Source organism: Helianthus annuus, chromosome 6 (genome assembly GCF_002127325.2).
Source record: "Helianthus annuus cultivar XRQ/B chromosome 6, HanXRQr2.0-SUNRISE, whole genome shotgun sequence".
NCBI lineage: Eukaryota > Viridiplantae > Streptophyta > Magnoliopsida > Asterales > Asteraceae > Helianthus > Helianthus annuus.
Window position 1 is genome coordinate 26767730 of NC_035438.2, and position 14363 is coordinate 26782092.

General features: G+C 37.4%; 1 protein-coding gene across 1 annotated transcript; it reads right to left on the minus strand.

The window, feature by feature from the left end:
• Positions 1–13070: 13070 nt before the first annotated feature.
• Positions 13071–14006, minus strand: LOC118479521. The gene has a single exon (XM_035974077.1). It carries the CDS (start codon positions 14004–14006, stop codon positions 13071–13073), a length of 936 nt encoding a protein of 311 aa, XP_035829970.1.
• Between the last annotated feature and the right edge of the window lie 357 nt (positions 14007–14363).

Below are 14363 nucleotides of genomic sequence, written 5' to 3' on the forward strand. Positions count from 1 at the left end.
AAAGACTCAGATGTGAGTTTGGTTTAATAGATATACATTTGCGAAAGTGGAGGTTTTAGTAACAAAGTTTGATTCGTAGATTTAAATGGAATGAATGAGTTTAATGAATACCGGGTATCGGGTGCGTAAACCCCAAGTACGAAACTCTGGATAAAATAAAAGTATTATGGTTATAATGTTCATGTATGTTTTGGGTTAAAACAAATGAGTGGTTTGATGAAAACATAAACGGGTCGAATAATTTGAAAATGATTATTAAGCCGAAAGCGCGTAAGTTAAGAATTTCCTTAAACCGAATGTGGGATTTCAAGTCCATATGATAGAGGATTAAATTACGATCACGTAGGAAAAAGAATCGGGTAAAACGGACAAGAAATGAGAAAGTTATGACCAAAACTGTAAAAATTCGTCATGCTGAAAGTTGCAGGTCTGAACCAGGCGCAAGGTTGCGCCCCCCTGGCACAAGGTTGCGCCCCTGACTGATGTCTTCTGTATTGCGCCAGAACTGGCACAAGGTTGCGCCAGATTGGTTTCTTCTTGCGCCAATTGCTGGTTCTTTCATATTTTTCGCATTCTTCAACTCTAAACTTGTGTGAAGGCTACCTAAATACGTTATATGCATTATATAACTATATGTAAGTATGTAAGCATGTACGTGTAGATGTGTTTATGTTTGCATGTATGTTTTCGGGTGTATGTAAATAGATGTATGACTATACATATATGAAATTATGTACATATGTATTAAATGGGATTGAATGTACACAAAGGAATAAAGCTTGTATGTATGTATGTAAGTAAGTATGTATGCATGTATGTATGTAGGTATGAAATGTGTATGAACATACGTGTGTAGGTACTTATCCATGAAGTAGGATTTGTTGTGCATGAAAGAAAGGATCTTGTATATATGCTTATATATATGGCTCTAACATGTTTGAATGGTCATGTTACTAATGGCGTGCCATGGTGAATGAAGTGTAACGCAGGAATAGCAAAGAAGTCTCACCGCGGGTCGTATGATCAGATGGAAAGCCGGAATGTAAAGAGTTAACGGAACGAAAAATAAACGTGAATGAATTTTACATGTTTATGATGCGTACTAATGTTTATGAATTTTATGTGGTGAGCGCAGGTAGTACGAGATACGAAGGATCTTCAAGGGCTAGAGATCAAGGACCGAGTCACTAGTGAGATTGTACGAGAACGTTGATGTATATAATGTAGTAAACATAAGCTATGTTTTTACTTAATAAATAAGTCGATTGATGGATCTATATGAAGGAGTTATGTTAAAGTTAAATTTTAAATAAGTTAAGGTATTTATAATGAAAGAAATTTTATGGCTTAAACTTCCGCTGCGACTTTTTGTCAATTACGAGTTAGGGTCTTACAAGCGGTCAATTGGAAAGATCTTGCTTTGGCTTTTGAGGCTTCACCTTTCGAGTCTTGCCCTTCTTTCTTTCCTGCCAGTTCTGGGCACTCCGATCTTTTGTGACCCGTTCGGTAACAGTTGTAACAAACGGTCACTTTTTCCGGGCATGATATAGCCATATGTCCCGTTTTTCGACATATGGGACAAGGCTTATCTTTGAAGCGACATTCACCCTTATGATTCTTGCCACAGATTTTGCAACTTGGTGTACCGCCCTTTGCATCTGATTTCTTCGTCGTTTCATTTGTTCTTGCTTTCTTGGTAGGGCTTGGATTTATGTCTTGTGCCCTTCGTTCACCCCGCTCTATTGTAACACTCATTCTTATTATATAACTTTTTTTACCAATAAAATAGAACTAAGCATTATAAACACTAAATCAAAACACTTACTTTGACATTAAACTTAATTGTTACGAGTTTAACAAACGTTCAAAGACAACATTAGGATACATAAGTATTCCTTTAATTTCATAAGTTCTACAAATGTCAAGTGTTAACAAAAGAAGCGGAACGTGATCTTGAATGTGTTCGGTTCGGAAGCTTTGACTTGATCATCATCCACGCTTGAATTACCTAAAAACTGGACATATTAACAAACATAAGTATATTAAGATCCTTAGTAGTTAGTATAATCGAAACTACGCTCGAAAACAGATTCGATTAACTAAAATATGCCAAACTCATCAAAAGTGCATGGGCTCTACCGTAGCTTACGGTAGCCACCGTAAGCTACGGTAGCCACTGGGCAACAACAGGCTACCGTAAGGCAGTTGAAAACTGCCGTAACATTTTACTCGCTACCGTAAGTTACGGTAGCTACCGTAACTTACGGTAGCTGCTGCATATTCTTCATATTTTGCTGTTTTGACCCGTTTGTTCAGTTTCACACTTTTAAGGTATCAAAACACAATACGGGACATCCCAAAATTTCTAACGGGACTTATAATTTCCTATCTTCAATTTATTAACATTTTCTAACGAGAATTGTAACAGATATGCATCATACGATACATAATCAAACATGCAGGTATTTATTCAACATTTTTAACCAACTTTGTCCTCTAGTTCATCCTACCCGAGACCATACGGACAGAGTATTATTTCGTAATATGGCGACCCATTCTCGGGTTCCTCATTTTGCTTATCTTGCGTTCCCCATTACCGGGTTTACGCTTTTCATTATTCGACCCGTTAGTGATCTAAGTACTTAGACTTAGACTACTTGTGAAATATGTCATGGAATACAACCATCCCTTCTACCCATTTCCGGGTTCATCATTTACAATACTCACGCTCCCATTACCGGTTTGCGTGTTTAATAGTCCGCTACCCGTTACCCGGGCTTAAAGTCTATGGATAAGGTACTCCCGTTACCCGGTTTGTACCTACCCTTACTAATCCGTTTAGTTTGCCCTTATGAAGTCTATCATTCAAGCAAACTAAATCACTCAAATCTCATATTATAATATAGTTACTATTAATAATAACAAACACTAAATAACTTTATTAACGAAGCGTTTAGCCACGTACCTTATTGCTTTTCCTTTCGTTTTGCGGTTGCACCGGCTTGACTCCCCGAAGCTTCACCCGAGTTGCCTATGACGTGCAACCAAAATCATTAATATTCCCTTTTTCTCAAATTCACAATATGCACATTTGTTCATATTTTATTCGCAAATTGATATCAACATCATTCGGTGAATTACTTAAAACTTAACATTTCATTCAAGCATTTCATCGAACACTTTATGTGCATATTTTATAATTAGCCATGTCCATCAAGTTATTGAAGTTTCTAGCCAACAAACTCCTACTTAACAAGTAGACATATCTATATTCCCCTTTTTCTATCAAAATTCTGATTATTATGAGTTCAATCATCGTCATAAACTCCCCGATTTCATGGGTTCAGATCTTACACATCAAAACCCATTTGTTCATACTTGTGCATTCAACCAATACCTAATTATTGCATATGTTCTACTTATATTCATCAAAATTTTGCTTAGAATTATGTAGATTTCACTATCTTTATCACAATTTCAGCAGATTTCTACTCAAATTGTGCATCATAATATCATCAAGAACTCAATACACAATCATACACCAAATTCTCAACATACCTTATGAAGAGATGATGTTAGGGGCTCTAATTCATCAAACATGCACTAAATCCGTCTTGATTTTTAGTTGAATTTGATAGAATTTGTGATGAAGAACTTGAGTTAGGGTTTGTTCTCCTTTTTCTCCTCTGGTCGCACACACCCACACGCCCAGCATCTGTGTGTGGTGTTTTGCTTATTATTATTTTTTTTATTAAATCAAGTTTCATCCTTTACACATTCAGCCCCTATAGTTTCCTTATTAGTCTATTGTAGAATAAACTAATACCTATTCACTTATATTCAAGTGTATGGTATTTTAACTATTAATTATTTTTGGGGTGTTACAAGTCCACCCTCCTTAAAGAGGGTTTCGTCCCCGAAACCACTGCATGCACATAAAGTCATAAACACGTATACGTATTAAAAAGTGAAGGGTAGAGTCAGTCGCTTCATTTACTCTTCAGACTCCCAAATGGTGTCTGATCCTTTTCGGAGCTCCCATTTGACCTTTATTTGGTCAATTTCTTTGTTTCCTCAAACCCTTAACCTTATGGTCGAGGATTGCAATAGGATTTGTCATATAATTGAGTTTGTTATCAATCTGTATATCACCGAGAGGAACGTAAGCCGTATCATCTACTGAACACTTTCGTAGATGTGAAACGTTGAGCGTATTATGTATTCCGCTCAACTCTTCTGGTAACTCTAATCGGTAAGCCGCCTTACCCACTCGATCTAGGATTTTATAAGGTCCTTTGAATAGCGGGCTTAACCTTCCTCGTTTTTAAAACCGGATAATTCCCTTCCACTGGGACACCTTAAGCATGACCTTATCACAATCTGGAATTCAATAGGTCTTCGTCTCTTATCCGCATATGATTTCTGTCGATCTTGAGCTGCCTTCGAATGGGCTCGGATCATGTCGATTTTTCTCGTTCGTAATTCAAAGCACATCTTTATGAGCAAGCTCTCGCGAGCCTACCTCTTCCAGCATATTGGTGTTCAACATTTTCTAGCGTAAGAGGCTCTACCAATACTTGAATGGTAGCTGTTGATATATAAAAAATTCGACCAATGGTAGATACGCATCCCAACTATCGCCGAAATCTATTATGCAGGCTTGAAGCATATCCTCTATGTCCGAATCGTTCGCTCACTTTTGCCCGTCGGTTTGCGGGTGATATGCGGCACTAATCAACAGCTTGGTACCTGTTTGTTTCTGAAAATGGTACCAGAAATTTGAGGTAAACCGAGTATCTCTATCGGACACGATAGTTACCAACACCCCATGGCGTGCTACGATCTCATTTACGTATACCTCAGACATCTTCTCAGAGGTGTAGGTTTCTTGATTAGGGATTAAATGAGCGCTATTGGTTAGTCTATCTACAACCATCCAAATGGCACCAAATCCCCGACCCGTCTTTGGAAGCTTTGTCTGCAAATCCATACTGATATGTTCCCATTTCCAAACCGGAATGTCTAATGGTTGGGGTTTGCCCTAAGGATTTTGATGATCCGCCTTAACCTGTAAACAAGTCACGCACTTCTTCACGTACTTAATCACATCTCTTTTCATTCCCGGCCACCAGTAGTTTTGCTCCAATCTCTATACATTCTGGTTGTTCCGGATGAATCGAATAGCGAGACTTATGAGCCTCGTCAATTAAAAGATCCTTAACACTACGTGTGTTTAGGACTCAAATCTTGCCCAACCGGTATTTCCTCTCATTACTCCTCTTAATGCTCTGATCTGGGCTTCTCGAAGTCGTTCGAGCAAGCCTGAAATTACCACCATTTGCATGGGTCTTACCCGAATGGGAGTGTATTCTTCCTTTCGACTAAGGGCATCCACCACTACGTTAGTCTTTCTAGGGTGATAGTGGACTTCGCAGTCATAACCTTCACAACCTCCAACCGGCGCCTCTGTCTCACATTTAACTTCTTCTGATCGAAAAAGTATTTTAAACTTTTATGGTCGGTGGAAATAATACATTTCACGCCATACAAGTAATGCCTCTTGATCTTTAAGGCGAACACTACCGCTGCTAGCTCAAGATCATGAGTCGAGTATTTTGTCTCGTGCGGTTTCAATTGTCTTGAGGCATACACCATTACCTTTCTTCTTTGCATAAGCACGCACTCAAGACCTAAGCGCGATGCATCTGAATATGCTATCGTGTCATCCATGTCATCTTGTAAAGTTAATACCATGCAGAGGTTAACTTTTCCTTTAATGTTTGAAATGCACTTTTCCTGATCATCTTCCCAGACGAACTTCTCGTTCTCGTGGGTTAACTTGGTCAAGGGCGATGTAGTCTTGGAGAAATCTTGAACGAATCTCCTACACTATCCTGCTAACCCCATGAAACTTCTAATTTCGGATGAATTCTTTGGAGGGTTCTATTGACGCAACTTCCACCTTAGATGGATTTACCAATATCCCCTCACCACTTGTAACATGGCCTAAGAATTTGCACCTCTCGTAATTAGAAGGCGCACTTCGAAAGTTTCGCGTAAAGTCCCTTACGCCTAAGCGTTTCGAGTATTTCACGCGATAAGTGGTCCGTTTCGGTCCTTGAATACACGAGGATATCGTCGATAATGACCATATTAAGAATTTGTGATGTCCATAACGTGTTGGGAATGCCATTTTCGATACGTCTTCTTCTTTACGTATAATACCAGCGCTCCCCACGGAGAAACGCTTGGCTATATTGATCCTTTGTCGAAGATGTCTTGAAATTTTGACAACAACTCTTATGGTTCCAATGACGCTAATTAATACGGGGCTTTGGCCACCGTCTTCGCGCCTGGAACTAATTCAATGCCAAATTCCACCTCGTATCCGAGTGGTATTCTCGTTAGATGTTTTGGAAAACATCTTCTAACTCACGTACAATGGTTACGTTTTAAATTTCTAGAGATTCTTAGTCAAATCGTGTATGTAAGTCAGTTCCGCCTACATCCATGCTAAATAAGCTTATAAGCTTCAACAAACAAGCAAATTTGGGGACTATAACTTTTCTCCCTATAACAATAACATGTTTCCACTCGGAAACATTAATTATATTTTCTTATGATTACATATTAATTTTTTTGCGTGATATCGAATTAGCCTATATTTACCGATTATCACTTCAATTTCTCTCATTAACATGGGAATTAGGTTGACGAAGTAATCTTCATCATTAATTCTCACTCGATTTACGGTTTCAACACACATCGTAACCAACAAAACTTTTTATTATTACCTATTTCTACTTCTTAAAGCATAGGTAATTTTATTAATGTGAATGTAAGGTGTTGAATAAATCGATGTAAAACAAAAGATTTACTTGCACCCGTAGCAACTAAAATTCGTGCTGAAATTGAATTTACAAGAATATACCTGAGACAACATCAGGTTCATCTTTAACCTCTGTGGCTATCATGTGGAACAACCTTGCTCTCGATTTCTGGGTATCAGACCTTGTATCAGTTATCCCTTTGGTTCCAAGCGGTTCTGGACATTTAGACTTCTTATGTCCCGGCTTATAGCATTTACCCTTGTGAATTTTTCCACATATTCTACACTTATGTAATCTTCCTTTCTTTGGAGCTTTATTAAACTTTAATTTCCTTGCGGGACTTGGATTCACATCCAACACCCTCCTTCCTTCTCTTTCTTGTAAAATACAGTCTTTCAGTTCAGTCATCATATCGTCCACCACTGGCACGATTTTGGTTTGTAATCCATTGATAAACTGCGATAAACTATTTTCTAAAGCCTTTTCGACTTCTTTGGAAATCTTAGCTTTCAACTCGTTTGTCATGAGGGATGCAATATTGTCACTAGCACCTCCCGACTTCTCCTTACTGAAATGTTGAAGGTAAATTGATAAATAATTCATTCAATCATTCTCACGCTTTTACATGAGAATTTATACTTATTATTTGGCCAAGTATACAACTTTGCCTTAACCGTTTATGCTAAGTGTACTTCCCGGGTTCGAGTATACTATTATACTCCTCCCATACACTTTAAATAACTATTCTTTCTAGTCTTTCAATTTAGGATTTACTTCAAATAAATTCTTACCGGATGCTTGATCAAGCCTTGAACCGAACACATTTGTCTTTAACCTTAGCTCTGATTACCAACTTGTAACACTCATTCTTATTATATAACTTTTTTACCAATAAAATAGAACTAAGCATTATAAACACTAAATCAAAACACTTACTTTGACATTAAACTTAATTGTTACGAGTTTAACAAACGTTCAAAGACAACATTAGGATACATAAGTATTCCTTTAATTTCATAAGTTCTACAAATGTCAAGTGTTAACAAAAGAAGCGGAACGTGATCTTGAATGTGTTCGGTTCGGAAGCTTTGACTTGATCATCATCCACGCTTGAATTACCTAAAAACTGGACATATTAACAAACATAAGTATATTAAGATCCTTAGTAGTTAGTATAATCGAAACTACGCTCGAAAACGGATTCGATTAACTAAAATATGCCAAACTCATCAAAAGCGCATGGGCTCTACCATAGCTTACGGTAGCCACCGTAAGCTACGGTAGCCACTGGGCAACAACAGGCTACCGTAAGGCAGTTGAAAACTGCTGTAACATTTTACTCGCTACCGTAAGTTACGGTAGCTACCGTAACTTACGGTAGCTGCTGCATATTCTTCATATTTTGCTGTTTTGACCCGTTTGTTCAGTTTCGCACTTTTAAGGTATCAAAACACAATACGGGACATCCCAAAATTTCTAACGGGACTTATAATTTCCTATCTTCAATTTATTAACATATTCTAACGAGAATTGTAACAGATATGCATCATACGATACATAATCAAACATGCGGGTATTTATTCAACATTTTTAACCAACTTTGTCCTCTAGTTCATCCTACCCGAGACCATACGGACAGAGTATTATTTCGTAATATGGCGACCCATTCTCGGGTTCCTCATTTTACTTATCTTGCGTTCCCCATTACCGGGTTTACGTTTTTCATTATTCGACCCGTTAGTGATCTAAGTACTTAGACTTAGACTACTTGTGAAATATGTCATGGAATACAACCATCCCTTCTACCCATTTCCGGGTTCATCATTTACAATACTCACGCTCCCATTACCGGTTTGCGTGTTTAATAGTCCGCTACCCGTTACCCGGGCTTAAAGTCTATGGATAAGGTACTCCCGTTACCCGGTTTGTACCTACCCTTACTAATCCGTTTAGTTTGCCCTTATGAAGTCTATCATTCAAGCAAACTAAATCACTCAAATCTCATATTATAATATAGTTACTATTAATAATAACAAACACTAAATAACTTTATTAACGAAGCGTTTAGCCACGTACCTTATTGCTTTTCCTTTCGTTTTGCGGTTGCCCCGGCTTGACTCCCCGAAGCTTCACCCGAGTTGCCTATGACGTGCAACCAAAATCATTAATATTCCCTTTTTCTCAAATTCACAATATGCACATTTGTTCATATTTTATTCGCAAATTGATATCAACATCATTCGGTGAATTACTTAAAACTTAACATTTCATTCAAGCATTTCATCGAACACTTTATGTGCATATTTTATAATTAGCCATGTCCATCAAGTTATTGAAGTTTCTAGCCAACAAACTCCTACTTAACAAGTAGACATATCTATATTCCCCTTTTTCTATCAAAATTCTGATTATTATGAGTTCAATCATCGTCATAAACTCCCCGATTTCATGGGTTCAGATCTTACACATCAAAACCCATTTGTTCATACTTGTGCATTCAACCAATACCTAATTATTGCATATGTTCTACTTATATTCATCAAAATTTTGCATAGAATTATGTAGATTTCACTATCTTTATCACAATTTCAGCAGATTTCTACTCAAATTGTGCATCATAATATCATCAAGAACTCAATACACAATCATACACCAAATTCTCAACATACCTTATGAAGAGATGATGTTAGGGGCTCTAATTCATCAAACATGCACTAAATCCGTCTTGATTTTTAGTTGAATTTGATAGAATTTGTGATGAAGAACTTGAGTTAGGGTTTGTTCTCCTTTTTCTCCTCTGGTCGCACACACCCACACGCCCAGCATCTGTGTGTGGTGTTTTGCTTATTATTTTTTTTTTATTAAATCAAGTTTCATCCTTTACACATTCAGCCCCTATAGTTTCCTTATTAGTCTATTGTAGAATAAACTAATACCTATTCACTTATATTCAAGTGTATGGTATTTTAACTATTAATTATTTTTGGGGTGTTACATCTATACTCTTTTTCAGCTCAATCTCCCTTTCCCGAGCGGCATTGACAATCTCGGTAAGGGTCTCGTACTTTGAAGGGGTTATGAACTCCCTATATTCTGCGCTTAGCATGTTATGGTAGTAATAAACCTTTTGCTCTTCGTTCGTTATCAGATCGTCACAGAACTTCATTTTGTCCATAAACATCCCCGTGATCTTGTCTATGGATTCACCCTTGTGTCTGAGTTGCATGAACTCTTCCTTGATCTTGTTTATGACCGCTTTGGGACTATGGTGTTTAAGAAACGGCGTCTTAAACTCCTCCCATGTCATGGCCTTGGCCGCTTCGCTTCCAATCTCCTTCTTTTTATTATCCCACCAGTCTTTCGCTTGACCTCTTAATTGACCCGTACCATAAGCTACGTAGTCATTCTCATCGCAGTGAGTTCTCTCGAATACTCCCTCGATATCACCTATCCATCGTTGACACACGATTGGATCAACCTCCCCATTATATATAGGTGGTTTACAAGCTATGAATTCCTTGTATGAACAAGGCTTTCATTCCCCAGATTTTTCCTTTGCTAGATTCGAATTATCTTCTAACTTCTTGATTCTCTCTTCTACTACTGATAAAACCGTATTTTGGATTTTATCAATGAAGTTCGATAAACTGTTTTCGATCGCCTTCCCAACCTCCTCGGCAATCACTATTCTCATTTGTTCGGTGACTCTTGGCACCGCATCATTATCACCTCCGCCCGCCATCTTTGATACTGAAATGTTTACATACATTGTTAAACATTTCATTTATAACACATGTTTTACTTGTTTTAATTTGATCAAGTTCGTGACTTGACTCAATCATTCTTGTTTCATGCCTTTCTTGTGTTTGAGTGTGTTTACACACTCTTGATTCTATTGTTCTTGTTTCATGCTTTTCTTGTGTTTGAGTGTGTTTACACACTCTTTTTCCATGCATATTTGTTCGTGATTTAATTCTATTTTATCAAAATTTACTTACACAATAATTCTTACCGGATGCTTGATCAAGCTTGAACCGAACACTTATTGGCAACCTTGGGCTCTGATTACCAACTTGTAACACCCTCTTAATAATACTAGAATCAGGACATAAAGACATGCATTTGATACCTAATATTTAGACTTTACAAAATCTTTTTAACGTCCTAACCATGTCGAGACACATCATACATGTATTGTTGTTACAAAACCATATTCAAGACGGTAACTACTATTTGTTTACATAGTTTCTAGAACAAAAGATCGAATGCGGAAGCGTTCTAAAAATGTGTGTTCGGTTCGACTCGATTGCTTGATCTTCATCCTTTACTTGGATACCTGAGAACTAACATTTTAAACAAACATTAGCATTATCATTCTTGGAAATTTACGTATTCGAATCAGGTCCGAACACTTGATCTAGAAATGAATAAAACAAATTTTATCAAACAGGGCTCCACCGTAACTTACGGTGACACCGTAAGTTACGGTGGCTTCTGGACATTTTGGAGCCTACCGTAAATCAGTAGGATTCCACCGTAATAGATTTGCAGGCCACCGTAAATTACGGTACCACCGTAATTTATGGTGAGCCCTGCACATCACTCGCTTGTTTCAAGTGCAGTTTTTGCTGATTCTTTTATACATCAAAACGGCTTAATTTCGCAGAATTTGTTAAGCGACTGGACTAATTCTCCATACTTGTATTTTGCTTATAATATTACCCAACTATTTCTTAAGCGGGTATGTCTACGGTATTAACTTACACACTAAATTACAAGACTTTTAGTTAATTGTTTATACTATTATCATGCATCCAATCCAAACCTTAACTCCTATAATAAGAACAAGGCTTCTAAATTTGGTTATGGTGTTCGCTACACGGCTTACACCTCATGTAATATATGCATTATATAATAGAGTCATGCTTCGTGTTTATTACCAAAACTTGTTTGACCCGTTTGGGTGCTGAGATTAAGCACCTTACGGACGTTCGAATTCATGTTTATTACTTGTTTAAGGCAATAGTCAAATTCATGACATAATGAAAATTCTCGATCATCATGTTTTCTTTCTTTTTAATCAATGGCATAAAGTTAACAATATATATATAATGTAATGAAACGATAAATTTCATACCTTTAGAGCGCGTCTTTTCCTCGTGAATTCCCTCCGGCTTGTCCGCTAGATGAACCGGACTCTTTGCCTAGAAAATCCAGTTTTTAACTTGTTTAGAATCCTTTTCACGACCATTTTCACATCAATTATGAGACATGATCAAAATCTGCGTTTCTATCAATTTTAACATGAAAATCCTCACTTAGGCATTTCAACAAACACCTAACGGGTCAGATTTTTCTACCATCATCTTCAAGTTCATGACTTGAAATTTTAAACCTCGGATTTCTCTCTAATTAGAAATCCTTGCACACATCCTAGTATCAATATCACAAGAGTTACCTCCTATAATGAAATTTATACTAGGATTAACATTCAAATTCTTAGTGTTCATCATCAACATATAAAACCCATAACCTAGCTTCCATGGATTCATGGAATTTCCTGAATTTGGGCATAATTCCACATATAGTAGTCTAGGTTTTACTCCTAGACACTATATCATCATTAATCTAACTAAATTACTGTCATGCATCAACAAATTTTAGATTGCTTAAATTCATGAGGATTTCAAGTAGTGAATTCTCATCAAATTTTACATACCTCTTAATCCTCTTGCGATGAGGATCACAGTTCTAAGCTCGGATTTCGTTTTGGTTAGGATTTGCACCTCCAATTGAAGGAAATTGTGGATTTTTAGGGTTTTGGAAGATGGGGGTCGCCCCTTTCTTGCTTCTGTCGACCAGACACACCAATTTTGGTGTGTTTGGTTTGGTTTTGTCACAATTAGAATTCAACTTTCGATTTTTGACAAGTTTAGTCCCTTAATTACCATTTTCTCTAAGTTTAAGTGTTTTAACCATATTATGAGTTATTTCAAGACTAAATTTTAACTAGGTTTAGTTCCTAGTTGGTAAATTCTTGTTTATTAACTCTTTGAATTTTCTAATATGAGGATTTATATTTTCGGGTGTTACAAGGAATCAACAAGGTCAACATGAATGTGGACTCTCGCATGCATAGCCAGGGAGGCAGATTATATGTGGTGAGTTTAACCGGCCACGTGCTATGAGTCGAGGATCCACTACCGTTGTTAAAGGGATTACAACCGTCAGCTGCAAGCCCTAAGCGAACATTTCGTGGCTCCATCGCGAAGTTTGGGTACTTTTATCAAAGTCTTGCCATGCAGATCCATCAACTGGATGACGCATAGCCCCATCTTCCGATCGTCCGGTACTATGCCATATCATATCTTTCGTTGTGTGCCTTGAACAATACAAACGTCGTAGTCTAGGTGTTAAAGGAAAGTATCGTAACACCTTACGAGCCACCTTCGTGCGTTTTGTGTCTTTATCGACCCATCGACTCTCATTACAAACGGGACAATTTTGCAAGGACTCGTTTTCTTTCCAAAAGAGAGCACAATCATTTGTGCACACATCTATCATCTCATATGCCAAACCAATCTTCTTAAATGTCTTCTTAGCTACATAATACGAATGGGGAATCTTGTTGCCTTCTGGCATTAACTCTCGCAACAACGAGAGGAGTCGATCTACTGCTTCATTTTGCAAATGGTACGTATCCTTTATATTCAAAAGCTTTGCTAAAAAGTCGATAGAAGAAAACTTGGTACAACCAGGATATAATTCTGTTTCAACTTCCTTTACCAGGTCTTCAAAATCATCAACAACACCGCTACTATCTCCATTCGAGTTCTCTTGGTTAAGGTATGTATCTTCTTCCATACGCTCCCCCCTAATGTCTTCAATAACGTTTACCATACCGTCTTGTGGCGCAACATCGTTTACTTCTGCAATTGGGGTCGTGTCCCCGTGATAGGTCCACTTCGTGTATTCCTTCCAAAAACTGTTAATTACCAAATGGTATTTCATTTCTGCCATAGTTTTTAAGCCGGAATTTTTACATTTGGTACACGGACATCTAACTTCATCGTGGTTTTTTATCACTTTTTCACACATCTCGATAAATGACTTGAGTCCTTGCTTGTAGTGAGGTGAATGACGTGGGGAATCAATCCTACTTTTATCGATAGGCATTATGCAACTGAAAGAAAATCTAATTTAGGATTAACAAGACAAGGGTAGGCTGCTAAACCCACTTTTTGAACACTTTATCTCATATGTGAATGTGTATTACATGATTGTTTGTTTAAGAAAAATTCAGCAGCATTTCCTCTTAGCTCCCAAGTATATATGTAATGATATATATACCCGAGGAGCAAAGAGAAAATGATAACCGAATCCTTCTTAAACAAACAATCATGTAATACACATTCACATCCTAAATGAGATAAAGTATTCAAAAAGCAGTCCCAAGATAAACGGGGACAACCCGAAATTAATTTCTAAATCAATTTCGGTCGCGTATTTCTAAGCTCGTTATGTTTAAAATGA

What these genes read in the sequence shown, in the direction of transcription:
- LOC118479521 (XM_035974077.1), bottom strand. Translation starts at nt 14,006, where the DNA reads ATGCCTATCGATAAAAGTAGGATTGATTCCCCACGTCATTCACCTCAC.